This window comes from Aythya fuligula, chromosome 22 (assembly GCF_009819795.1).
Source record: "Aythya fuligula isolate bAytFul2 chromosome 22, bAytFul2.pri, whole genome shotgun sequence".
Classification (NCBI taxonomy): Eukaryota; Metazoa; Chordata; class Aves; order Anseriformes; family Anatidae; genus Aythya; species Aythya fuligula.
This window is the reverse complement of record NC_045580.1, coordinates 5,462,609-5,488,872: the sequence shown is the minus strand read 5'-3', so window position 1 is coordinate 5,488,872 and position 26,264 is coordinate 5,462,609. Positions and strand designations below refer to the sequence as shown.

The 26,264-nt window shown below is 43.6% G+C and overlaps 2 protein-coding genes across 3 annotated transcripts; both read left to right on the top strand.

The window, feature by feature from the left end:
• The first annotated feature begins 375 nt into the window (after positions 1–375).
• DDX6 (DEAD-box helicase 6) lies at positions 376–13,576 on the top strand. 2 transcript variants are annotated; one of them, XM_032201760.1, is made up of 14 exons: positions 376–497; positions 2,617–3,093; positions 4,359–4,422; positions 4,905–5,009; positions 6,174–6,303; positions 6,776–6,922; positions 7,159–7,253; positions 7,985–8,107; positions 8,566–8,694; positions 9,006–9,122; positions 9,836–9,899; positions 10,783–10,884; positions 11,317–11,500; positions 12,641–13,576. In XM_032201760.1, exons 2-13 carry the CDS (start codon positions 2,894–2,896, stop codon positions 11,490–11,492), a joined length of 1,452 nt encoding a protein of 483 aa, XP_032057651.1. In that variant the 5' UTR covers positions 376–497; positions 2,617–2,893; the 3' UTR covers positions 11,493–11,500; positions 12,641–13,576. The 2 variants fall into 2 exon arrangements, with proteins under 2 accessions (XP_032057651.1, XP_032057650.1); XM_032201759.1 differs by having other exon boundaries at positions 376–522.
• A 3,654-nt stretch (positions 13,577–17,230) lies between these two features.
• On the top strand, positions 17,231–26,014 carry VPS11 (VPS11 core subunit of CORVET and HOPS complexes). Its single transcript, XM_032201948.1, has 16 exons — positions 17,231–17,393; positions 17,701–17,849; positions 17,997–18,132; positions 18,672–18,835; positions 18,936–19,183; positions 19,611–19,812; positions 20,093–20,244; positions 20,933–21,119; positions 21,528–21,671; positions 22,167–22,355; positions 22,690–22,851; positions 23,322–23,461; positions 23,773–23,975; positions 24,489–24,660; positions 24,783–25,005; positions 25,765–26,014. Exons 1-16 carry the CDS (start codon positions 17,240–17,242, stop codon positions 25,927–25,929), a joined length of 2,790 nt encoding a protein of 929 aa, XP_032057839.1. The 5' UTR covers positions 17,231–17,239; the 3' UTR covers positions 25,930–26,014.
• Positions 26,015–26,264: the final 250 nt, after the last annotated feature.

Sequence of the window (26,264 nt, the reverse complement as noted above, 5' to 3'; positions counted from 1 at the left end):
GAATAACTGAAATAAGCCTTCCACTACCATTTTCTGTGTCTAAACTCAGTGCTTTGTTGGAGGCTGGACTCCACTTTGGTGCAATTCGGCAAAACACCGCAACCACCCGCCCCCCGGTGGGATGGGTAAAGGCCGCGGGCTGAAATAACCACATTTTATTGGTAATTAAAAGAGCAATAAAAAAATAAACGCAGCGAGCGCCCCGCGCTGCCCAGGGCCGCGGCCGCCGCCCAGCGGCAGGGCCGGGCCGCCACAGCCGCGTGACCACGTGACCCCCCCCCTCCCGGAGCCCGCGCGCGCGCGCGCATGCGTGCGTGCGTGCGTGCGCGTGCGCGCGGGGCGGGGCCGTCCCGCCCTGCCCTGCCCTGCCGGGAGGGGGAGGGCGCACGGGAGGAAGGAGGAAGCCGCCATCTTGGAGCGTCGAGTCGCCATAACAAGGCACCAAGCGGCAGCCAGAGGATTTTGTACCTGGGCGAGGGGGAGCGCGGCCGGGGGCGGTGAGCGACGCCGGGGGCTGCCGGGGTGAGAACGAGCCCGGGGATGCGGTGAAAAAGGGGGAGCCGCCGCCGTGGTTACCGGGCCGGGCCGGGCCTCGCCTCGCGGCCTGAGGCGCGGCGCGGGAGCGGCGGGGCCCGAGCGGGGCCTGGAGGCGGCGGGGGCCCTGTGGAGGGGCGGCGGGGCCGGGTTGAGGCGGTGCTGGGCGCCGGGAGGAGCGGGGAGGCCGCGGGTGAGGCCGCTCCATTGTTTGCGGGCGGGGGGGTGCCGGTGTGGCGCAGCTGCTTTTCGCGGGAGGCGGCGGCCTCGCGGAGGGGCCCGCACTGCGGCCTGCGCCCGGTGGGGCCCGGTGGGCCCGGTTCTGTCGTGGTGAGGGAGAAGGGAGAGGCCCGGTGGTGGTTGCCGGGCTGTGCCCGCCCGGGGGCCGTCGTAACGCGGGGTGCTTTGCGCCGTCGGGCCTCCGCTTTGCGAAATGGTGGCTGCTGGCGGCCGGCAGCGCGGCGGCTCGCTGGGTTTGGCGAGGTTTTGTGTATTTTTTTTTTTTTGGATTTTTCGTGTTTTTGAAGCGTAGCTGCGAGTGAGAGGCTGTAAGGGAGCTAGAGGTTTCCTCTGCTAAAAATATTGGGGTGATCTTTGCTACTTTCATCACAGTTTGTTACGTGACCGTGGTGCCTTATGTGATCTGTTTTTTCTGTTTTGTTTTTTTTTTTTTTTTGTTTTGTTTTAACCAAGTTAATGGGAAGGAGAGCTGTCTTTTCAGAGATACTCCATAACCGTGCTTCTAGTCAGGAAGATAACTAGGAGAAATATCTTATTTCTACCGATTTTAAAGTTTTGCTGCAGAGCTCTAATCGATGCACTTGGAAACAGCTGGGAAGTCTGAGAAGAGTTTGCATTCCTTTTCCATTCTCTTGAAGTGCTCTTGGACTTATGTTTAATTCACTGGGGAATTGCCTTTTTTTTTTTTTTCTTTTGAGCACTCCACCCTAGCAAGCAGTAACCTGCTTTTCCTATGCACTTCCTAAGTTGCAAGTGCTTTACGATGAGAAACTGTATAGGCAAGCAAGCTTACTTTCGGTTGTTTTTGAAAGGTTTTGTATTACGAGTCTTGGCTGGCTGATATTGTTGTAAGGAGTTCTTCATCTCTGGGCTATATTTTCAGTGTGTGAGGTGCAGACTTTGTGTTTTTTCTCTGCAGTTTTGGCAACACTTGTTAAATACAGTGTTGATACTAAGTCATGCGTACTAAATGTTATCTTAGAATCATAGGGTGATGTGAGTTAGAAGAGACCTTTGAAGATCATCTAGTTCCAACCCTGAGTGCGATGTGGGTTTTTACTGGTGATTGAAAGGTAACATCAAGCAGGAGGCTAACTGATTCCTGGTGTAAACGTTTAGGCTCAACAAGAAGCTGCTCTACTCTGTTTCAGCAGCATAATATCATTCGTTTCAATATTCTAAACGGTGTTAAATCAATGCCTGATAAAAAAAGGTTATGAATAAGTTGGTTGAACTAACTTTTGGAGTTGGGGGAGGATGAGTTTTGTTTTCACAGATAACGTCATAATTTCTATCGTAATTCTATCATCATTTCAATTTCATTTCTTACATGAAAAGGACAATCAGAGTAACTTCAGGATTTCTTCAGTTCTTGCTTTAATGTCCGTTTGATATTGTGGTTTTGTTTTTTATCGAACACTTGTACATAACGTTGCTTAGGTTTTTATCGTTGCTTCCCTGTGTCCCAGAAGAGGGGGAGTTTCAAGAACAGGCAAAGCAATCGAGGTAATCTGTGCCTACTTCACAGGGGAGTCTAGGTACTGTTTTTCAAGTGGTTACTAGCTGGAATGCTCCTGAAAGAAAGTACAGCTGTTTACAAAGTCATCTTTGGTGACCTAAGCTCAGCTTTATAGCAAGGGGAAAAAAAAAAAAGTTTGATATGTCTCTGATAATTCCACTGAGAAAAAAGGAAAACAAATCCTGTGTTGTGTGCTGCCTGGGAAGAGGTGACTTTTAGATAATACGCAGTGTTGCAGGCTATTTTAAAATAGCGAAGTCAACTGAAGGATTTGCATATTCAGAAGCCCATATATTAATTGTTATTGTCTGCTTCTTTTTCAGAGTGAAGCGAGTGAATTCTGATATAACTCAACTTTGATAGAGGGCTTTTTTTTTTTTTTACAAAAAAAAAAAGGTTGATCCACAGTGCATCAGAGCAAGTTACTACTTTACTTTTGAGTGACTTACAGGTGCTTGCCTGCATTGCAATAAAGGACTCATATATTGAGCAAGACTTATTTATCTCTTCATTTTGGAGAGTCTAATAAACTGTTATTACAGTTTCTGTACTGACTTTCAAAGTTTTGAAGTCTAAAAAGACATCTTTAAAAACAGAAGCATGAGCACGGCCAGAACAGAGAACCCTGTTATAATGGGTCTATCCAGTCAGAATGGGCAATTGAGAGGCCCTGTAAAACCCAGCGGGGGCCCAGGAGGTGGAGGCACACAGACTCAGCAACAGATGAACCAGCTGAAAAATGCCAACACAATCAATAATGGCACTCAACAACAAGCACAGAGTATGACCACCACTATTAAGTAAGTACTTGTGTCAAATGCCGCAAGAAGAATGTCAAAATTTGTTATAAGGGAAAGCGTTCTTGGGTACTTGTGTTTTAAAAGTTTTGTTCTGTTGTTTTATGATGTTGATGACAGCAGCGTCCTAGGATGTGCATTACTAAACAAAAGCTGTATTTCCAGGTGTGAGCTGCTTTCTGGCAATTATCTTAGCAATGTGTTTGTTGTGGAAATTGAATTTGAAACTTTTCAGAGGGAGCTGCTTGTCAGAGGCAGCCCACTGAGCAGCAGCATCCTGTTTTCTTTGCTCATTTCAAGTGGTATGAGAAGGAAGCTGGGGAGTGGGAAGGAACTGATACTTGAGACAGGAGGAAACATTGCCTATTCCTAGTCCAGTTTTGTATGCTTTTCAGTTTGTTGCTGATCTCTCTTGTGGTGAGAAATTCTTTCAAGTTGGTTATCTTTTTTGTCAATGATTTGGAAAAGTAGTATGCTCTCCCCAGTATAATGCTGAACTTTAATGAGTCAAAGTGTAAGCTGAGATAATACAGCACCGCTATGACACCCTTGTATGCGTCTCTTCTCTCTTTTCTCATCAAACTGTGTTTTAGGAAGCATGCTGATAAAATGTGAATGTGCTGGTTGGAAATTCTGACAGACTTACGAGACTTGTGTGGTACAGTAATGGGTCATTCTCTGCTGCCCCTGAGCAACATTCACTTTTCTTTTGCTATTCAGTTATTTTTGAAGAAAATACCTTAGTGCATAATGGCAAAATGGAATACTTGAGGACTCATTCCAAGTTCTGGTGCAAAATTAAAAAACAGTTCAACAAGTGGAGTGTGTATTTACTTACTTTTCTCCCCCAGAGTATTTCCATCTTCTTATATTACGGATAAAGAATAGATGGTCTTTGGGCATGAGGTTTTTATTTTTTGAAGTAGTGAACTATAGTTTTGTGGTTTTATTATAGCTCAGTACTTTATTATGAATATGTCAGCGTGTAGTTTTAAGTCTGTTCTACTGGATCAATTCAGTGCCCTAAAAATGGGATTTGAATCATGACTGGATAAAGATTTCACAAATTCTCTTGCGCTTGGCAGACTGGTGAATTTCTGTGTTTACAGTTTCCTGCCTGTTGTATCCGCTTAGCTCAGAGAGGACTTGAGCTCATATGCGTAGGTGTTTTTAGCTTTCAGGAGGTGAAAATGTTACATGTTAAATCACTGTTCCTAAGAAAATCATGATGCAAAATAAACTTATTAAACCAGATTTTTTTTCGGTAGACCTGGTGATGACTGGAAGAAGACTTTAAAACTCCCTCCAAAGGATTTGAGAATCAAAACTTCGGTAAGGACGTTTGAACTTCAGGAATAAATATGGAACGAAGGTTGTGGGAGAAGCTGCGGTGGGCTTGTAATCAAATATTCAAAGGCAATTCAGCTATTGCTAACCTGTTTTTAATGAAGAATTGCTGTTTTAATTCTCTTAAAACTGCTCAGGAGAGATGTTTCTCTTGTAAAGCTCAAAAACAGAGTTGACTCTGTATTTCTTACTTCCTCACTGTTACAGAATGAGGCAAATTGTTAGTGGCTCCTGCAAGACAGAGATCAAAATATGTCAGTGTATGCACAGTGTTGTAGTTGGTTATTGGAAAGTTAATATTTACTTCTCCGCTGTATGGTGTTGCATAGATTAGTGGGAACTCCTGTGTAGTAATGAAATGTGCTTTGTGATCTTCTTGCATAAGCACTCTCTCATTGAGTCTGACTGATTTACAGCTGTGGATTGTATGACCTAATCTTATGGATGTGCTTTTTGTGATTATTTAGGACGTGACCTCCACAAAAGGAAATGAGTTTGAAGATTACTGTTTGAAACGGGAGTTGCTGATGGGAATTTTTGAAATGGGCTGGGAAAAACCATCTCCTATTCAGGTTGTTAAAACAGACTAGTTATAAGCAGCAGCTTAATTTTTTATAAACTCTGAAATTCTTGCGCTTAAATGTCAGATATTTATGTCATGATTTGGGAAAACTTGGGATTTGAAAACTGGGGATTTGAACAGTGGCATTTTGCTTCCATTTGGGTAATGAAACTATAGAGGCATTGGTATGTTAATCCCATGTTCAGTAGCATCCTTCAGATAAGTAGTCGCAGTGAGTACAGGGGTATTCTTGTAAATTTTCTGGAAAACAGGTCTGCCATAGGTTGCATACCTTTATTTGTTACTAAGATATCTATCACCCATTCTTGGCTTTTTTTTAATCATAAATATCTGGAAGGAGTCATAATGGAGATTATAGGGGAGAGAGTGTTAGTACGTTTACTTTTTCTGTCTCTCCATCTTGTTTTTACTTCTAGGGCTGATTCCATAAGTAAATGTTAATGTATGTAAACTTAGGGGAGTGGGTGTGGTGTTGAACTCTTCTCCTCCCTTCCCACCCCCCCCCCCCACTGACATCCAGGCCATTTTATATGGCTTTTTGTTAATTTATCGGCTTTAGAACAGATTCTGTGTCAGCTTTTCCAAATTAAAAGGCTGAATGTACTTGGGTCATTTAGATACCGCTGTAAAAGAAAGCAAATGAAAAATACTTGTGGCCTTTGTCTGAATGGCTGAAGTTTTAAAAGGGAAGCCTGCTGGTTTTGAGAAGTGTATCACAGAAACATGCAGGTTTGAAATTACATGGGCTGATGCCTTTCCAGTGTTACGATAGATGTGGGCGTTTTCTCCCACTGGGGGAGTTTGCTAGTGATTCTCACTGTCTCCTCCCAGTTTTTCCTAATTTTTCACTTTTTTACTAATGCGTCTGTATGGGTTCACAATTCCTGCGGTACCCGAGCACTGGTTCTCATCCTGTCTGGTCATAAGAGGGCTTTATGTGAGACGTTGGGAGCAGAGCTATTGCTTTGCTGGGGAGCTCTTTGCTGCTAGGTTTAACTCCCTCCTGCTGTGTGTAAGTCCACAATACTTGCAGTAGCAAGATACTCTTTCATGGAACAGATTTAACGTCATATAGCGAGGCGAGTTATATTTGGCCAGTCTTTAATGAGCATGGCTCATGATTGCTCACATGCTGACTGTCATTGCATTTCAGGAGGAGAGCATCCCCATTGCTTTATCTGGTAGGGATATCTTGGCTAGAGCGAAAAATGGAACAGGCAAGAGTGGAGCCTACCTCATTCCCTTACTTGAACGGCTAGACTTAAAGAAGGACAACATACAAGGTCAGTTGGCATGGGTCTTCCATGGCTGCATCCAGGTAATAGTATTGGTCGCTGTGCAGCAGACTTGAATCTAAAAGTGGTTGACAAAATGCAGCAGTGTAGGTTATCTGCTGATATTTGTAAAGCAAGTACATAGGGAGTGGTGGAGGGAAAGTGGAATTTTAAATTTCCAGCTTCTTTTAAAAACTTGAAGGTGTCTAGTGGACTTCACTGTCTTGCCCTGGAAAATGGATTTGGAGTAATACACAGAAGCATGGTGGCTGGGTGACTCATGTGGAGGAAATATCAAGGGATATAGAAACCTTGCATGGCATTTGTCGTGTTTTAAGCAGTTTCTCTGACTTAATGTAGATATCTAGTGTGGAACTCCAAAACTGCAGAAGTATGGCTCTCATGAAATCTCTGTCCTCTACAGAGAAGTATTTTTGGTAGTGTGTTATTAGTAACTCACGCTGACACTTTTAACTTCCAGCAATGGTGATTGTTCCCACCCGTGAACTAGCCCTGCAGGTCAGTCAAATCTGTATCCAAGTCAGCAAACACATGGGAGGTGCCAAAGTGATGGCAACAACAGGAGGAACCAATTTGCGAGATGACATAATGAGGCTTGATGATACAGGTCAGAGCACTTTGCTATGCTACAGTTGGTGTTTGGGCTTTTACAATGTGGCATTGTAACTTCTGCTTTTTTGTTATGTCTGTGTTATTGTTATGCTTGTTACAGAACAGACTGTATTATGTCTTAGTCAATGTTTGTATACAGTCATTCACTCAATCTGTTGGTATAAAACATGTCTCTGAATGCTGGAAACATTGTTTTAATCACCTTATTTTTTTTCTCTTCTAACCTTACAGTGCATGTGGTGATAGCTACCCCTGGCAGAATTCTCGATCTCATCAAGAAAGGAGTAGCAAAAGTTGAGCATGTCCAGATGATAGTATTGGATGAGGCAAGTTGCTCATATTAAACCTTTTGGAGTATTAACAATTTAAACAAATGATGTGTCTCAGCCAGCCACCTCAGTATATACAGCAACAAATACCTTTGCTTAGGGATACTAAAGTTATAGCTAATTAATTTCTTGCTGTTTTTGAGAAGGTATTTGGGTGTAAGAGCTTTTCTGCATGTAAAACTTCCAAGAAGACAGCCTAGGAAGGTTTGCCTTTTCTGTACACTGTTACTGTGAAATAGATTAGCGGTTTATTCTGAACTGAAGGATTGTGTTTCATTTGGTATCTGTTCATAGTGAATGCGTTGTGCTTACCACATAAGTTCATGTAACCTGATTTATGAACATCCAACAGACTGCTAAGTGAGAGGTTGAGAAAAATAATTGTGTGAAAGCTTTTGGATGACTGATAGGAACAGTGATAGCTAGTTTTGGTTTAGAACTCCCATTATATGTATTTTTCTTCAATTTGATTCTGCTTAAATCAGTATTGAAAATGGGAAATGTAAACTTCCTTTTACTGATGTATCCTGTTTTCAGAAACTAAATCAGATGTCATGTTCACGTGTCAATCAGATGTGGTATTCACTCTAGAGGGGTGATGCCATTGTGAAGGTAGGGAGGAGGATATTCCTGGTGCGTTTGTATTTCTTTTCCAGCGTGATACTACCAGAAAACTGAAAGATTGCCCTACTTCTTTGACTTACTCATTTGTGCTTGTGTTGTTACAGGCAGATAAGTTGCTGTCTCAAGATTTTGTACAAATAATGGAAGACATTATTCTTACGCTACCTAAAAACAGACAGATTTTGCTCTACTCAGCCACTTTCCCTCTGAGTGTACAGAAATTCATGGTGAGTGTAGTTGGATTCAGATACATGTGATTGTGGTGACGTTGCACCTAAGCTGCATGAGTGGGTGCTGCTCATTTATTTATGCATCCACACTTCTGGTTTAATATACCAGCCTCAGTGTAGGACAGCAATTTTGAAACAACTTTTGTCCAGAAATAACGTTAATGGGAAGTACATGTAATTCTTGCATGTGATGCACTGTTTTCCTCTTCATTCGGTAGTTAACGCTATTTGTGTTGATTTGCTTCTAGAAGGTGATCCTGTTTAGCCTGGCATGTTTAGCCTTGGTTTTATAAGTAATCCTTTGAAATTTCACCTACCCTGTCTAGTGACAGGCATAAAGATTGGCTAGTTAGTGGATCCTTGCAATGGCAGAATTGAATGTGCTACAGGATGGGAAGTTCTTATGCTGCTTTGCATAAAGATATGCATGCTTTATTTTTGTCTTTATCTTTCAGAATTCCCATTTGCAGAAACCCTATGAGATTAATCTGATGGAGGAGTTAACCTTGAAGGGAGTTACTCAGTACTATGCCTATGTAACTGAGCGTCAGAAGGTTCATTGCCTCAATACACTGTTTTCCAGGGTAAGCAGTGTAGGTCAGGTTAAGAACTTACAAATGCTTTGTTCCCTTCAAAATCAAGAATAAGAATCAGAGTGACAGATTTTTTTTCCTCGTCATACTCTGCTAATCATACTATATAAGCTGAAGCTGAAAATAAGTGTGTTTGCCTCAAACAAAACTTGCCTTGCAGTTTTGTTATGTGTTAACCTTTTTTCCCTCTTGTACAAAAATATGGTATGAATTACTTGCGGCACCTGTCTTGCCTTCTTTCTGCCTTAGATCATCTGTTACTGAAATTCTGCATTTACTTAACACGCTTCTTATATGTTCAGCTCCAGATTAACCAGTCGATCATTTTCTGCAACTCCTCTCAACGGGTTGAATTGTTAGCCAAAAAGATCTCCCAGTTGGGCTATTCCTGCTTCTATATCCATGCTAAAATGAGGCAGGTGAGTATGAAGTTACAGTGGTTTATGTCCTGCTACTACATAATTTCAGGTCTTACTCCACAGATGTAGCACGTAGCTGAATTAAGTCTCATACTTGCTTTAAATTTGCATGGTCTTCAAAAACTTAGACATGTATTGCTTTGCTATTGCTTCAGTTTTGTTTTCAGACTCCTCCCCCCATATTTAAGCCTCTTTCCAGAGTGTTTAGCGTAGCTGTTCATGTGGTGTTCAGGAGTACAAACAGAAATAACAATACTCAGCTGATTTGAGTGCCTAGCCTGGCTTTGCAAGCACTAAATCTTGCACTGTGGCTGTAGGGGAATCTGAGAAGGCAGGGAGATGGCTTTGATCGAAGCTCTTGCTGGAAGGCATTGACTGCTGCATAGTGATTGAGCTCCAGTGGCCTAGTTCACAAAACCATGAAAAATGTCTGCAGCTTCGCTGGTGCAGGAATTTGTTACTTGTAGATTAGTTCACGTGTCCTCAAGATTCACGCTCTTGATTTCCTTGTTATCGGTGAGTGTACTAAAAGGCATTGTCAAAAGGTTTTTTAGAATATATGGGTAAGAAGTGTTAAGAAATTGTACAAGCAGCTTTGACTCAGCTGTCAGTAGTGATGAGGGGAAGGAATTTATGTGAATGAAGTTCAGTGTTTGTAACTTGAATACCTATCTGAAAGTCACAGCTGTTTTTTTGTTTTTACATATTTCCAGGAGCACCGCAATCGTGTGTTCCACGATTTCCGAAATGGCTTATGCCGCAATCTTGTTTGCACTGGTAAGAGTTCCTAAATTGTTTTTCCTTTTATGAAGGTTGTGAATAGAAATCTGATTAGTCAGTAGCCCAGGTGAGCCAGGTAACTTGATTTGTGATGAAGCAAGTTAATGTTTTGATCAGAGAATTTTGTCAAGTGGGTGTAGGGCAGAGTGCTGCACTCCTTTAGGCATATGGGTTTGGTCTTTTGCGACAAACTGTGAAGGTGCAACTTGTTAACAAATCCTTTTATTGTGATAATGTTTCCTGCTTCAGTTATGTTTTCTGTATGTTCTCACAAGTGCTCTGTAAATTGTAGGGCCATAAGCTTTAGGAAAAAACAGAACTGTAGGTGTAACTGTGGCTAGGATTACTGGACTACACTTTGCTGATTCTTTACATGTCTATAGTTCATCTTTCCTAAATGATCTGTAGTTGTGATTGGTCTGTATATGATGTGAGTTATCCACAGTACAGCCTGTTTGGGCTGTACCATGACAGTTGCTACATGCATCTGGGTAGTCTTAACTCAACTTGAAGTGAAATAAAAATAGCTAAGCTGGTGGGATGTAGTTCAGATCTCAAGTCTGTTGTGACAATGGCAACATCTGCCATGTTAGAGGAGGTGCTTGTATAAGATGACCTACTCAAAAATAGTCTAACATGCAAAAACTGGATTGATGTTAGTTACTTTTTTGGCATAGATCTGAAGATCTGAGGGCTTGATCATTCTTCTTGCATTACGCTTAAAGTGGATAAAGAGCAAGAAGAAGCTGTAACAGAATTGTATGTAAAATGCCTTGATACAAGGACAGCATATATTTACAAACTAGTGCTGGCCAGTGTTAATTGTTCCTAAATTTTCTACCCTAAATCAACATAATTCTTGACCTGAATTGTCTTTCAGATCTGTTTACCCGAGGTATTGATATCCAAGCTGTGAACGTGGTGATAAACTTTGATTTCCCAAAGCTGGCGGAGACTTATCTCCATCGTATTGGCAGATCAGGTGAGAGGAGAAGCATCTTTTAGAAACAACTTTGGTAACTGTGAGTTTTTGCTTAGCATTGAATTGGCTTCTGCTTTTTATTAATATACTTGAACTATTTTGAATACCTTAGATTTTTCTGACTTAGATTTTTCTGTACTTGAACTCTGTAGTTCAGGCTTGTTCAATAACTCTCATTTAATAAAGGGTGGACATGTGTACTGTAGTAGAAGACTTCGAGTTGGTTATTAATGAGTATGTGCAGTTGGAGCATTTTTAACCCCTTGTTTTTTCTTACTCCTGTAGTACAAAAGTCCTTAAATGCTTTCAGAGACCTGTTGCAGGGTCTGGATTTTCTTTTACTATTAGAGGGCAATGTTACGAACACCAGAATCTGCAGACTTTTTCAATCAACCTTCTATCACTCAGTTTGTTTTTTTTTTCTTTTTTGAGGTCGCTTTGGTCATCTTGGCCTGGCCATCAACTTGATCACCTATGATGATCGATTCAACCTGAAAAGTATTGAGGAGCAGTTGGGAACTGAAATTAAACCCATACCAAGCAACATTGACAAGAGCCTGTATGTGGCAGAATACCACAGTGAACCTGTAGAAGATGAGAAGCAGTAACCATATGCGTATGTAAATGCCTTCCTGAAGTTGTGTTGGATAAAAGAAGAGCTGGCCTGAATATTGTTGCAGGGGAAGAGGGAAACTGATGTGCCAAACGTGTCTGAATGTGAAAACAAGGGTTTGAAATAGATCCTCAGTGAGGGTGGGAAGATTGGTGTTTGGAGAGGCTAGGATGCCTGCTAGTAGCCTAAAGAGTTCCTTCTGGACTGGTTAGCTAAGAAGAGAAGTAGGTGACAGCAGAAAGGGAGGTGGTAATCAAAAAAGCCAGGAGAGAAAATGGATCTGGAAGAATTTTGCATTAACAGAAAAGCCTAATCACCTCCAGCAGCTGAAAGGAACAGGTTCAAGCTATAGGTGCCTCATGTTTTGTTGTCTTTATTTCATAGAACCTCCTGCAAAGTAGGTAGCAAAGCTGTAATTCATCTTCATTGCCACTTGAGGTCTACATAGCATAAAAAAAGAGGCTTCACTGCCAGGGTGTCTTGCAGTGTGGCTTTTCTTGATCGCTGTCTGAGGAAGAATGCTGAGTCGATTTCTTTTTTTCAATCCAGGGAAATTGTTGTTCTTACAGTCAGGCCAAATAGAGGGTGATGTTTGATCTGTTTTTAGTTAAGGTGCTATCTTATGCAACATAAAGAGATGACATTGTTTGGGTTGAAAGTAATTTTGTTGTGTATTTTCTCCTAGAAATCGTGAATTAGAAAATACTGATGAAGCTACTGAAATTAATCTCAGCTGACAAAAACAAAAATTGTCAAAGAAGCAGATTGCTAGTCATGCCAAAATGACTTGCAACCTTTTCCTTGCTTTATTAATCTTTTAAAATAAATAAGTGCATAGACAAAACAAATCAGATGATGAACCTGGACAAAGTTCTTGGGTGGCTTCTTCAAGGGGACTGCTCTAACCTTGTCTGAGAATTGTACACCACTTAATGACAGTAAACAAGTGTGTAGTTGAGCCGTTTGGGTATAATTGGGTAATAGTAGCACTTTCTGAGGTACAGTGATTGAAGATGAGCTGTTCTGAATGCCGTTGGCTTTTCCGGAGCAGCTACATAGTCAGTGTGATTCATTACTTACATTCTGGTTTTGCATAGAATTGATTTAACTGTGGGTGTTTGTTTTTGTTTTTGTTTTTTTAAGGCTTTGACTACACATGCCAGAAGGTGAAGCCCTTTGATCCACATCTGTGACACATCATTTCTTTGGGGATACCCTTCTCTTTGTGGGTTTTTCTTCGTCTTTTCATTTCGGAACTATGAAGACTAAAGAGCTTGGCCTTTTTTCTTTTTAAATTTGGCAGCAAGGAAGAAAGAAGATGAAAGGAGGAATGTCTTTTTGTTTTTCCACTTGTTTGCACTGTGTGCTGATTGAACATTAGTTGCACTAACTGCTGGTTTTAAATTTTTTTTTCTTTGGGTGGGAGGGGCAGCAAGGGAAGAAGAGAAACCCTGGAAAGAGAAGAATCTTGAAGAACACAAGCTTGTCTGCGATTTCAAATTCTTCAACCATCGACTGAGTGCATTTCAACTTCTCCCTGTTTACTCATCTGTTTTTAAGCTAAAGAGCTTGTTACTTATTCGTGCAAAGTGCCTTATGCTATGAGACCATTCAGAATATCACCTTTCCAACACAGCCCAAGGAATCAACAGCTGTTTTTGGTTTCAGGTCAAAGTTCCCCTCTCTTCCCCCTCTCCTCCTCCCCAAGTACTCAAGGCCAGGGCTGGGAGGTGAAACTTATTGGTAATACTACTTTTTTTTTCAACTTTTTTTTTTTTAATTGGAGGAGTTGATATGCATCTGCAGTTCACCCACACTGTAAATACTGTATTTAAAACAAAACCAACTTAAAATCTGGGCTGATTAGGTGCAGCAGCATAGCTCCAGAAGGAAAGAGTAGCCTGTCATCCTTTGCAGGAGCCATAAGAAAAGCCCTATGCTCTAGCAGAACACTAAAGACTGGTTTCCATAAGTCTCCATTAGTAGTTCCAGCACTTGATATGTAGACTTGTTTCAGAGCCATGGCCCTCTTTCTTCTGGTGCAGTGTGTCCCATAGAAAATCAGATGTGTATATTGTACAAACTTTGTAAATATTTTTTTTCTGTTTGGGTTCATATATAACTTTTTTTTTTTTTTTGATGAAGGTTGCTGGGGTTAAAGGGATTAGACTGATTATGGGAGCAGCTAAAGATGAGAGGGGCTCAGTTTTCTGCAACACTAAGCAATGAGAAATGCTCTGACCTCCCTGAAGAGCAGGCTTCCAAGTGTCTCTAGTCAGGGTGGGTTTGCTCTGGTGCTAGCAACACTGTCCTGTACCGCTTGTATGGAAGAGATTTGCTTGCAGAGGCTCTGAGGCCTCAAAATCTGTTGCTTACCTTGTTCAAGATATTCTTTGATTTCCCTCTTAGAAACGTCAGGAACTTCACAAGCTCTGAAGGATGCCCTGACCTGTGTTCCACCATGGTGTGAGGGAAATCCAGCGGGTGTCAGTGTTGCTGAGCAGCATATGTATAAGGCGTGGATTTGGGTTTAAAAGAAACAGTAGGAAACTGATCTAGATGCATAAACTGACAGTTTTGGAGCTTTATGGGATTGATTTACTTCCTGCAGCATTGTGCATTTTCTGCCCAAAACAGCCTCTATACAGACCTGTGAGCAGGTAAGGGTACAAAACCCCTGTTGATGTCAGAAGCTACAGAAAGCTATTTGCCATCTTGTCTGTTGTGGCATGACTTGCTCTCTGTCACTCTGCATTGTATATTGCTGGAAAATACTTTCTGGTCAAATAGTGTTGCTTTAAATTGTGCCCCTCCCAACATGCTTGATGTTTGGCCTGATCTACAGGCAAGAGGAGTGAGACAAATCAAACTGTAAACTCTTAAAATTCCCTTTTAGCCTGTTCAACAACAGTGTCAGGAGGCACCTGGATGAATGCAATCCCTTTTGCTCAGTCATTTATTGTGTATACAGACGCTGCACTCACACCATGCTTGCTTATCTTAAGGCAGGAATTAATTGTCTTAATTTCTCCCATTTTGACACCTCCGCTTTTTTTTCTTTCGAGTAAAAATGTTTGGAACTAAAAGGCAAACTTAACTGTCCCACTTCCTTGAGGATCATAAGTACAAAATCAGGTGCCTCCTGACAACAACTTTACAAGATGGAAAGGGTGTGTTTTTTTTTTTTTTTTTGTCAGCAGTGACTCCATAATTGTAGCAAATGCTGCACTAGAGTACAAACTCAAGAGCTTGGTCACAGACACTCTGTGAGCCACACAGCTTACATCTGACTGGCAGGTACTAAATGTAAACAACTTTGGGGTGCTTTTTGGGGGTGGGGGGTGGGGTGGGAGTTTGTGGGTGGTAACTTTGACCAAAAGTAAAACCTTGCTCTTGTACTGCAGCCAGCTTACGATTTTCCAGAGAGACAGAAGAGGGATCATTTTAGTGCAACAAAGACATGAAAAAATGTAAATAAAAGTTTTTTTGTATCTTACCAGGGCGCACACATGTAACAAGAACAGGATAGCAGTGTTGAGTCAGATGTGTGTGCTCTGCTTGGATTTGTGGTAGGTTAGCCTGGTGCCATGCTTTGATGGTCCCTCTTAAAGCACAGAACTTTTAAATGGAAAGTATTACTTTAAACTCAGCCTCTATTTGAGGATTGGCACTTACCTAAACTATCGGGGGCACCGTTTTTAGGTGGCTTTCAGCAAAGAAGGAAGCAGCCTATTTTTGGTGCCAATAGGCTATCTCTAACAGATGCAATCTTGCAGATGGAAAGATGCTCCAAATGACTAGGATAAGCCTAGTTTTTGTTTTTGTTTTTTCCTGCCCAGGAGTAAGGAGTGTGTGTAAGTCTTGGCTTTTTGAGATTCCTTTTGATCTCCTGTTGTTTTCCTAGTTACACACCAGCCTTCACATTAACGCATTACTTGGAGCCAGTTTCTGCCTTCAGTGATGAGAGCCCTAGGTCAAATAATTCCTCTGACAAAGATAACATTAAGAATCTGATGTATTCTGCATTTTCCCCCTGAAAGTCTAAAAAAGCATCATCCTCTGAATCTGAAGTAATGAAGTTTCACAACTGGGTGAAATGGCTGTGAAGAGGGTGACGCAAATCTGCAGCCAATTTACTCCAGATGAGCTCTAGGCTGGTCTCAGGATGCGCGCTGTCAAGAGTGCAGCGCAGTTGCTGGAGGGCTTTCCTTGAAGGGAGGGGGGTGGGTTGGTCTCAAATACATATTTTAATTTCCAGAATGAGATGGGAGCATCTTTCCTTTGCCCTCTGGGACTTTATTTTGTGGGTAAGAACATGGAAGCTCAACATGAATATGTTGTATACATGTTGGTATCAAATCATCTCATTCTGATTGTTTGATTTTTATTTTTACTTGGGATAGGGAAGGGTGTCTGCTCCAAGGATTTAAAAATGCTTCACACGCTTGTTTTTCAAAAATGACTGATAGGACTCAAACCTTGAGCAGAGAACTGTTCTGCCATGGTTTCTGTTCTAGAGGTTATCGGGATGCCATGCCGCACCTGCTGAGCTGCCATCACAGTGGTTCTTGTCCTGGTGCTGGACTTCGTAATACTGCTGGGGTTGAGCAGCTGTTGGTTTCTGAGGATGGGGGTGAACTTTGTTCCCAGGAGCTCCAGCAGCATGGCCACCATTGGAAAGATTGGGCAAAAAGTCCGCACAAGGGGTTTTTCCAATTGCTGTGAACTTGTAGTTTTTTTTCTTTCTTTGGAATCACAGTTTCTCTTCATGATAAGTCAGGTCTCTGGACCAAAGAGCATGCATTTGATCTTCAAAATAAGGCTTTGGCAGATTATTCTGTAGGTTTTGCTCAGTTCACTGTTGCGTTGCTAAAAAATACCTTTCTGTGGAAGCATTGTTAAATTCTGCTGTAGACAAATAAGGGAAGGGTAAGGAGGGGTGGTGGGAGGGATGGGTTTATAAAGATACGGCCTTGCTGTATTTTAACCAATAATTATGGGGAAGGGGTGTCAGGAGAAGAAAATAGTCGCTGTTCCCTTTATAGAAAAAACTGGAACTTTATTTCAAGAAAAAAAAAAAAAGCAAAACTATTTGCAATTCATGTGGGATATCCACTGGTCCCTAGTTAAGAAGTTGGTACTTTGTTAACCAGTGAACAACATGGAATAGTCCTTGAAAATATTCAGGGGAGGGAGGGGAAAATTGGCTTTCTGTTAAATTGGTAATTGGCTAATTCTCCAGTGGAGCAGAGATTTTGTTGAGAATGTGTTTTTCTCTGGATATGTACATGCGTTGCAGCACTGGCTTGTGAAGAGCTTCATGAGTTCAGAGTGCAAAAAAAAAAAAAGATGAATGGTAAAATCCTGATTTTGTTGATTAAACTCAATAAAAGCTCCCTGGAACTCCAGCTTGGTTTTGGTGTTTCTTTTAACATTGCGAAGCAAGAAAAACAAACAAAACTGCTGTGGAGAGATGCCTCAAGATGGAGTCAATGTGTATAAACACAAGGGGTCTCCCCTCAGTGGTGCTCGTGCTTTCTGTACACACTCTCCTGACTGTGAGGGGCTGGAGCAGCACTGCGGAAGTCTCACCGGCCTGCGTTTTTTTTAATTAATTTACTTTTTTTTAATCAGAGTGGCCCTGAACTGGGGCGCTCGCTTGGATTGGCAACCGCTGAGGCGCAGCCCTCAGCCCCGGCGCATGCGCGGTGCGGCCCGCGGGGGGCGGGACGCGTCGCCAAGATGGCGGCCTACCTGCAGTGGCGGCGCTTCGTCTTCTTCGACAGGGAGGTGGTGAAGGAGCCGCCGGGCCCGGAGGGCTCCGCCGGGAAACCCTTCGCGCTGCCCCCGGGCGTCACGGTGTGCGACTCGGGCCGGGGGAGCCTCGTGTTTGGGGATATCCGAGGAGAGGTGGCGGTGCTGGGCGCTCCGGCCTTGCGGGGGGGCTTCGTGGGCTGGGGCCTGCGGCCTTCTGTGTGGGCTTGGTGATCCTGTGCACAGGCCCCTGCCCTGTGCAAAACCCGTCGTTATTTGTTTCTGTGCTCTTAGGCGTCTCCACAAAAGTGCGTTTGTTGTAGGCTTATGAGAGGAGCCGGTAAGGGTTTGATTCTGCCACGCTCAGAGGTGTAGGGCTTCTTGTGTCGTTTTGTTTTTCTTTTACCGTTTTTTATCATCTTCCTTTGTTTGCCTTAACTGTGATCAACATATCGAAGGGCAGATCTGGTTTTTGCCGCGCTCGCTTCAACTCACTAGTTTCCAGGCTTACAAGCTAAGAGTAACGCACCTGTACCAGCTGAAGCAGCACAGTATCTTGGTTTCTGTTGGTGAGGATGAAGAGGGCATTAACCCATTGGTAAGTCAAGTGACAAAGAGAGGCAAATTTTTTGTGTCATGGATCTCTCATAGAATACCGTGATTATCTCGATTGACTCTTCTTACTTTCAGTAGTTTGCCTCTAATGCCTCATGTTCAGCTTATGCTGTACCGCTGTTGTTTTCAGGTTAAAGTATGGAACCTGGAGAAACGAGATGGTGGCAATCCTCTTTGCACACGAATTTTTCCAGCGATACCGGGTAACAAGCCCACGGTTGTGTCTTGCCTAACTGTCCACGAGAATCTTAATTTCATGGCTATTGGTAAGTAAAGCTGAACAGAGTAAGAGCAGCAATGTTGCAAGATTGCAGGCTCTTTCTGTGTGTTGGTCTCTGCACTGAAATCAGAAGCCTTTTCTTATGTGTTGTGGCCTTCTGCCCCCAAACAGCTTGCAAACTATGAAATCTGAATGTTTTACTCACTAGTAGGAAACCTCCCTCTAGGTTTTTTAATGTATGGTGCGTTTTGAATAAGCAAATTAATTAAAATGGTAGTTAAAATTGGAGGATGAAGTAGGTCTTCTCAAAACAAAATATAAAAAGACCCAAACAAAAATAACCTGCAAGTGGAGTTTGTGATGGGGGAAGCATGTTGAGCCTTGTGGAACAGTGACATTGCATGTGGTCAGGTGGCAGCTGTGAAATTTAACAGGAGTAATTGGAGGTAGATTGGTGCAGCAATCCCACTACTTGACACCTTGCTGGCAAGCAAGGTGTCACTGGCTGCAGCTGCCCTAACTCGCACTGGATAATATTTCAAGTGTGCCATGCAAGTGAACAGTTTGGTTTGTCCTTTTCATCAGGTTTTGCAGATGGGAGTGTTGTACTTACAAAAGGAGACATCACCCGAGACCGGCACAGTAAGACCCAGATCCTGCATGAGGGCAGTTACCCAGTTACTGGTCTCGCTTTCCGACAGTCTGGCAAAACAACACATCTGTTTGTGGTGACCACAGAGAACATCCAGGTGGGAAATTAATTGGAAAAAATGAGAATCTGACTTGAAAATTCTATTGGCTTTAGAGTCAAGTTCAGGTGAGCTCTAAAACCTTGTGTTTCCTCTGTAGTCTTACCTGCTCTCAGTGAAAGATTATCCTCATCTGGAGCTGGACACTCACGGTTGTGGATTGCGCTGTTCTTCTCTCAGTGACCCCTCACAGGATCTCCAGTTCATCGTAGCAGGAAATGAATGTGTGTACCTCTATCAGCCAGATGAACGGGGCCCCTGCTTTGCCTTCGAGGGACAAAAGTTGATTGTTCACTGGTATCGGGGGTACCTCATCATTGTCTCCAAGGACCGGAAGACTTCTCCAAAGTAGGGGTCCTTGGAACACATGAGATTATTACTTTTTTTTTTTTTCTTTTGCTATTGCAGTTTCCTGCTTTCCCTCTTTTTTTTTTTTTTTTCCTTCTTCTTTGTGAAGCTTCACTCTAGGGGCTGATTGTAACTTTGTCAGAGGCTGTTAAAATTAATCCAGACCCATAGACCAATTTGGTTATTAGAGTAGCACAGTCAAGCATGCTGAACAAGGGGGATTTCTTTCCACCCATATGAATTTCTCAGTCCAACACACACAGATGGCACTTGTGCATAAATATGCGGTGTCTTGCCTATGCATCTGCTTAGTTTATTTGTCCAAATGAACCTCGTTTGTCTTGCCCTCTGGGCATCTTTAGTTTGCGTAGGTATCGAAAGAATTCAGGTTGCTTCTTGTTTTCTAAAACTTTATTCTGCTCTCCAGGTCTGAGTTTGCTGGGAATGAGGCACAGAATTCAGATAAACAAGTCCTGAATATCTATGACTTGTGCAACAAATTCATTGCATACAGCTCGATCTTCGATGATATAGTGGATGTTTTAGCAGAGTGGGGTTCCTTGTACGTACTGACCCGAGATGGGAAGATCCATGTACTGCAGGAGAAGGATACGCAAACCAAACTTGAGGCACGTAAACCTGTTTTGTTGCTGGTCTGCCTTATGTCTGCAAGATTGTACTGGCTCCACAGGTTGAAAAATTGGACTGTTGAAGTGAGTGAGTTACAAGGTAATAAGTGACCTCATAGCTTTCCAGCATAACCTGTGTTGCAGAGCATTTGTTATTTAAAAGCCCAAGTCTGCATACAGGTACAGCACCAAAGAGAAACAATTTGTTTTGTGGGCGTGTTTAAACCTTGCTTTAGGAGGTGATATTGCCCTCATACTGCTCCTACTCTATATTTAACAGATGCTATTCAGAAAGAACTTATTTGAAATGGCCATTAACCTAGCCAAGAGTCACCACTTGGACAGCGATGGCTTGTCAGAGATCTTCCGTCAGTATGGTGATCATCTGTACAACAAGGGGAACCACGATGGAGCCATCCAGCAGTATATTCGGTAAGCAGGGGTAGTACAGAGCAAGGGCAGTGTGGTGCAGATGGAGCTATATAGGCCTTGATTTCTGTTTCAGCCAAGGGAGGAAAAAAAGGCATGACTTGTGAAAAATTCTACCAATAGAGAGAAAAGTGTCAGATTAAGTGCCTCCGAAGGTTGCTTGAAAATCACTCAATGTGAAAGGGTAAACTAGGGTGTCACTTAAATATAAAAAATGCTGTTTTAATATAAAACATATAAATATAAAAAAAGTCTGTTTTGGGGCTTATTGAAAACTGTTTTGAGCCACATACATGTAGAACTGAAACTTTGGAGCCCTGACACCTGTCAAGTGTTAGTATATATACTTAACGCAAATTTGCAATAAAATCAGGCTAACTGTGGCTAAACTGATGCATGTGGGCATAAGTGTTTAAATAAGACTTCGAGTTTTGTGACTGTAAGAAAGCAAAATGTCTTTAATTCCCTTTTTTTGGATTCCCAATTATCTGTGGCCAGAGTGTAGCCCATCTTCTCACAGTTGCTTTTAGAGGAGCATTAATTCCTCATGTGCTGCCACCATCATCCCAATTGCAGCCTTTGTAGGTGGCTGTTTCACTGTGTCTGCTGAAGTTCTCTGTGCCATTAATTTTTTTCTTTTTTTGACTCCCTGGTTACGTGGCCTGCTGTGACGTGATTCTTCCCCTTCCAGAACAATAGGGAAGTTGGAACCATCTTATGTTATTCGGAAATTTCTAGATGCTCAGCGCATCCACAACCTCACTGCTTATCTGCAGACTCTTCACCTGCAGTCTCTGGCCAATGCAGACCATACTACGCTTCTGCTGAATTGCTATACCAAACTCAAAGACAGCTCCAAACTGGAGGAGTTCATTAAGGTAACAGGGGAAGGTGATAACTTAAGAATTTTGTTTTATTTTGTTACAATTAAAACACGACAATTAAAAAGGAGTAGTGATAACCAAAAATTGGCTCCTGTGGGGCTGTTGTGAGAGAGAGAGACACACAGAAAAGAAGGGATTTCTGCCGCAGTGTCCTTGTTTTTGTTGCTTTATTTCCAAGCTCTTGGTTACATTCTCAGTTTGGCTGGCTTGGCCGTTCCAGTTTGAATTGTGATGGCTTTCGCCAGTGTGACTAGCTATCTACTGAGAGGTGGTTAGACTTCCTTCTCAACACGTGATCTGTCCCTTGCATGAGAGATACTAAGTTGTCAGCACTCTGGCATTTCTCCTTTTAAGCAAATGATTACTGCTTAGTCCTCAGTCTTTCTGCTTCTGTTCTTGTAGACTAGCGAGAGCGAGGTCCGCTTTGATGTGGAAACAGCAATCAAAGTGCTTCGTCAAGCAGGTTACTACTCCCATGCTGTGTACTTGGCAGAGAAACATGCCCATCACGAATGGTACCTCAAAATCCAGCTAGAGGACATCAAGGTAAGATATTACTGCTCTCGTGTTCTTACTGGTGCGAATATTGCTTCTCTAACCTCCTGTGTTGGAGGGAATCTCACTTCATTAGCCTGTCTGCACAGTAGCCCTGTGGCTACAGGACTGTTCAGGCAGTACCAGTGCCCGCTGTTGCTTGTGTGTTGGCTTTCTGCTTCTGGCTTGTGCAGTGGGTTGGAAATTAGAGGGGCTTATTTGTTCTGTTTTGATATGTGGCTTTTTACAGTGACCCTTAGAGAAGGGAGGTTTGTTAGTGGCAAACGGGTTAATGACAGATGGATTTAAATCTCCGTCTTTCCCCGAGGCCACAGCCAGCCTTCCTCACACAGGAGGAGACCAAGCAGGAATAGTGAAATAAGATGATAATTCAGAGCAAATGGTGGTCCTGGCATACTTTCAGCATGTCTTCAATGCTGTCTGTGCTAATGTTGATGTGGAGGGCAGAAGCCAATGTGATGTTATCTTTGCTGGCTGCCTCCACAGAACTACCAAGAGGCTTTACACTACATTGGAAAGCTGCCGTTTGATCAGGCAGAGAGTAACATGAAGCGGTATGGTAAAATCCTGATGCACCACGTCCCTAATGAGACCACAGAACTATTGAAGATCCTTTGCACTGATTACCAGCCATCAGGAGACAACGAAGGCCTTGGGCTGCTGGAAGGAAAAAAGGTATGGTTTGCTTGGACTGAGAGTTGTTGTTCTGGAGTAGTGACTTTGCAGCAGATGAGCACTCCTGCGTGCCTTGCAGCACAGGCCTGACATTTCAGACGTAATGAAAGGCCACATCCTGGTGTACTGGTACTACACAAGAAACTGCCTAAAGCTATTACACAGAACTGATTGCTGCAGTAATTGGCATCCAGTGCTGTACGGTATCTGTTGCGTCACAGATTGTAGGAACAGGCCCTCCAAATGATAGAGAAGAAGCACCTGTCTGTCTGTGGTTGTGCTGGGTGGTTTACTCTTTTTTTTTTTTTTTTTTTTTTTCCTTCCCGTTTTACAGGCTAATTCTGAGGAGTTCATTCCAATTTTTGCAAACAACTCCCGAGAACTGAAAGCTTTTCTGGAGCACATGACTGAGGTGCAGTCTGACTCTCCACAGGGTGTCTATGACACTTTATTGGAACTTCGACTCCAGAACTGGGCCCACGAACAAGACAAGCAGGTTTGAGTTCCTCCAGCTTTGTATTTTGAGAGGGAGCTTTGGTGCCTAGGAATTCTATTTGCATTCCTGCCAGCCCATAACCTTTTCAGATGGGCAGTGTTAATGTGAGGCAGTTCATATGCTATACTGGACAAACGACAAATAAGTGAGAAAGCAACCTGCTAGCTTGAAGAGTACTCGTTTCAGTGAGGCTGAGTTTGTTTTGTATGAGTCTCAGTGAAGTACAGTTTCCAGACAATACAATCTCTGTGGGCAGAGGCCGCTCCCACAAAACCAGCTATATATGCTTGCCCTCATCTCTGGGGGATGCCGGCTGTTTGGATGAAAGAAATTGTCTTCTCTGCTTAAAGGGGATATAGGGCAAACAGAAGGACTTTGCTCCTCTTTAGAAAGCTGCAACTGTTGTCAGGTTTTAATACGAAATATTTGAGCGTTGCTTCCCACCTACCTCTCATTTCTGTTTCCTGTAGATCAAGGAAAAGCTGCACAATGAAGCACTCACTCTCCTGAAGAGTGGAAGGTTCAAAACAGTCTTTGATAAGGCCTTGGTCTTATGTCAGATGCACAACTTCAAGGATGGTGTCCTCTACCTCTATGAACAGGGCAAACTGTGAGTGTTGCTTTTCTCCCCAGAGTACTATTGCTTGCTCCACTCCAGGAATTTCTGAGCTGTAATTGTCCCTGCCCTACAATGGTAAGGGCTCCTTGAGTATCCCAAGATAGGAACTGTACAGATAATAGCTCAGCTGAAAATATCCTACTGTTGGAGCAGGGCCGTGATGTGGAGAATAGATGACAGACCAGGCTCTGGTTCTGTGGGAATGTTTGGGGATTGCATGGCTGCCTGAAAACCTGGGATTCCTATAACCTCTCAAAAAGAGAAGTAGATTCTTCTTGTTGATGTGTTGCTCTTTTCTGTAGCTTCCAACAGATCATGCACTACCACATGCAGAATGAGCAGTACAAGAAGGTGATTGAGGTGTGTGAGCTGTATGGAGACCAGGAGGCATGTCTCTGGGAACAGGCTCTCGGCTATTTTGCACGGAAAGAGGAGGACTGCAAGGAGTATATTGCCGCAGTGCTGAAACACATAGAGAACAAGAACCTTATGCCTCCGCTGCTTGGTAATAATGACACGTGGCACCTAAACCATTTATTATAGCACTCTGTAGACTAGAAATTTGAGAGAAGTATCAATGAAGTTTGAGCCCATGATTTAAAACAAGGACCTGCTCTATAGGAAAATGTGATGCCAGTGGTAGCTCCCTAATCAGAGCAGAAGATTTGTGGTATCGGTCACTGGGATGTCAGTGAATTGTTTCTGTTCTATCAGTGTTGGAAGGTGAAGGGCTTGCCTGAACTCCTGCTGTGGATTGGGAGAGAAGTTGAAATAGAATCCAGTCCACTAGATCGTTGCTTTGCCTCTTTGGGATCATGTTCAGACAGCACAGACCAGTCATGTCTTTTTGGAAGCAGGAGCTCTCCAGAGTGCAAGCTGAAACTTTAGTCTTTAAATGAGGTTTCTGATTGTCTTTGCCTGTAAGTAGCCTCTTAAAGCAAAGTGGTCTGTCCAGGTAGGACCAGTGTAGCTGCAGTTTCTTTGCTTGTGTTTAAACTAACCTCTTGGTTATCCTCAGTTGTGCAGACACTGGCTCACAACTCCACGGCCACGCTGTCTGTGATTAAGGATTATCTTGTCAACAAGCTGCAGAAGCAGAGCTGCCAGATCGAGCAGGATGAGCAAAGAATTCTAAAATACAGAGAAGAAACCACCAGGATCCGCCAGGAGATTGAAGAGCTAAAAGCAAGGTGCAGGACTGTGGTGTCTTGTCTACAGCAGAGCTGCTGTTCTACTTCATTAATGAAAAATACACTTTGTTTTTCTTTTGTTCTTTACTTCTGTTTTTCCTTCTGCTTTCTGTCACTTTCAGTCCCAAGATCTTTCAGAAGACCAAGTGTAGTATCTGTACCAGCGCCCTGGAGCTTCCTTCAGTCCACTTTCTGTGTGGTCATTCCTTCCACCAGCACTGCTTTGAGAGCTACTCGGACAGTGACTCAGAATGTCCTACTTGCATGCCTGAAAACCGCAAAGTGATGGATATGATCCGGGCTCAGGAGCAGAAGAGAGATCTGCACGACCAGTTTCAGCATCAGGTAGGGTAATGTTGTATGTCACAGAATCATTTGGGTTGGAAGAGAGCTCTAAGGTCACCCAGTCCAACCTCTGACCTAACACAAGTCCTCCACTAAACCACATCACTGAGCTCTACATCTAAATGTCTTAAAGCCCTCCAGGGATGGTGACTCCACCACTTCCCTGGGCAGCCCATTCCAATGTCCTTCCAGCTTTTTTTTTTTTTTTTAAGTGGATTGCTCTGGAGATCCCCCAGCAGCTGGTAGAGGAGGGTAAAGCTGAAAGTATGTTGATTGAGGATGCTGAGGCCTTAGGAGATAGAGTGACTAGTACAGGGTGTGGAGATTCCTTGATGTTTTGCAAAGACGGAAGAGGAACTGTTGTCACTTCATCCAGAAATGGGTCTAGATCTGTCCCGTGGGCAGCTGATCAACAAATTGCCTAGCGCAAATGAAGGAGGAAGGAAAGTCTTGAGATCAGAGTGGGTAGGAGGGCGTATCGGAAGTAATGCTTCTATGTCAATGTTTCCAAAAAAATTCAGGAGGTAAGCTGAGAATGGGATACCAGCTGGAACATGTTAGCACATTGGGACACTGTAAGCTAATGCAGAAGTTTTCATACTTAAATAAACTGCCCCGGTGGCACAAAGGGTAACAGCAGGGTAAGAAGCTGCTGCTGCCATGGAATGGCAAGGGAGTGCCTGGAGCTGCAGGGGCTGTAGGTAAAGGGGCAGGGAAGGCAGGGCTCGGGCGCTGACGGTGCTGCTTTGTGCCCTGCAGCTCAAGTGCTCCAACGACGGCTTCTCGGTCGTCGCCGACTACTTCGGCCGCGGCGTCTTCAACAAGCTGACCCTCATCACCGACCTACCCCCGGGGAAGCCCCCCGCCAGCCTGGAGGCCGGGCTGCACCGGGAGCTGCTCCTGCACGGCAGGCGCGGCACCTAACGGCGGCTGTGTGGCTGTGACCACCGGGCGGGGAAGAGCGCGGGGCTGTCCGGTACCGCGTGGCAATAAACGGGGCTGTTCGGCATCGCGCTGTGATAAACGGGGCCGGGCTGTAACGGGGCTGGGCAGTAACGGGGCTGCCCGGTAGCGCTGGGCCATAATGGGGCCGGGCTGTAACGGGGCTGCCCGGTACTACGGGGCCGTAACGGGGCTGCCCCGTACCGCTGGGCCTTAACGGGGCCGGGCTGTAACGGAGCTGCCCGGTCCCATGGGGCCGTAACGGGGCCGCCCGCGCCCACGTGGCCGTAACGGAGCCGCGCGGAACCGGCGCGGGG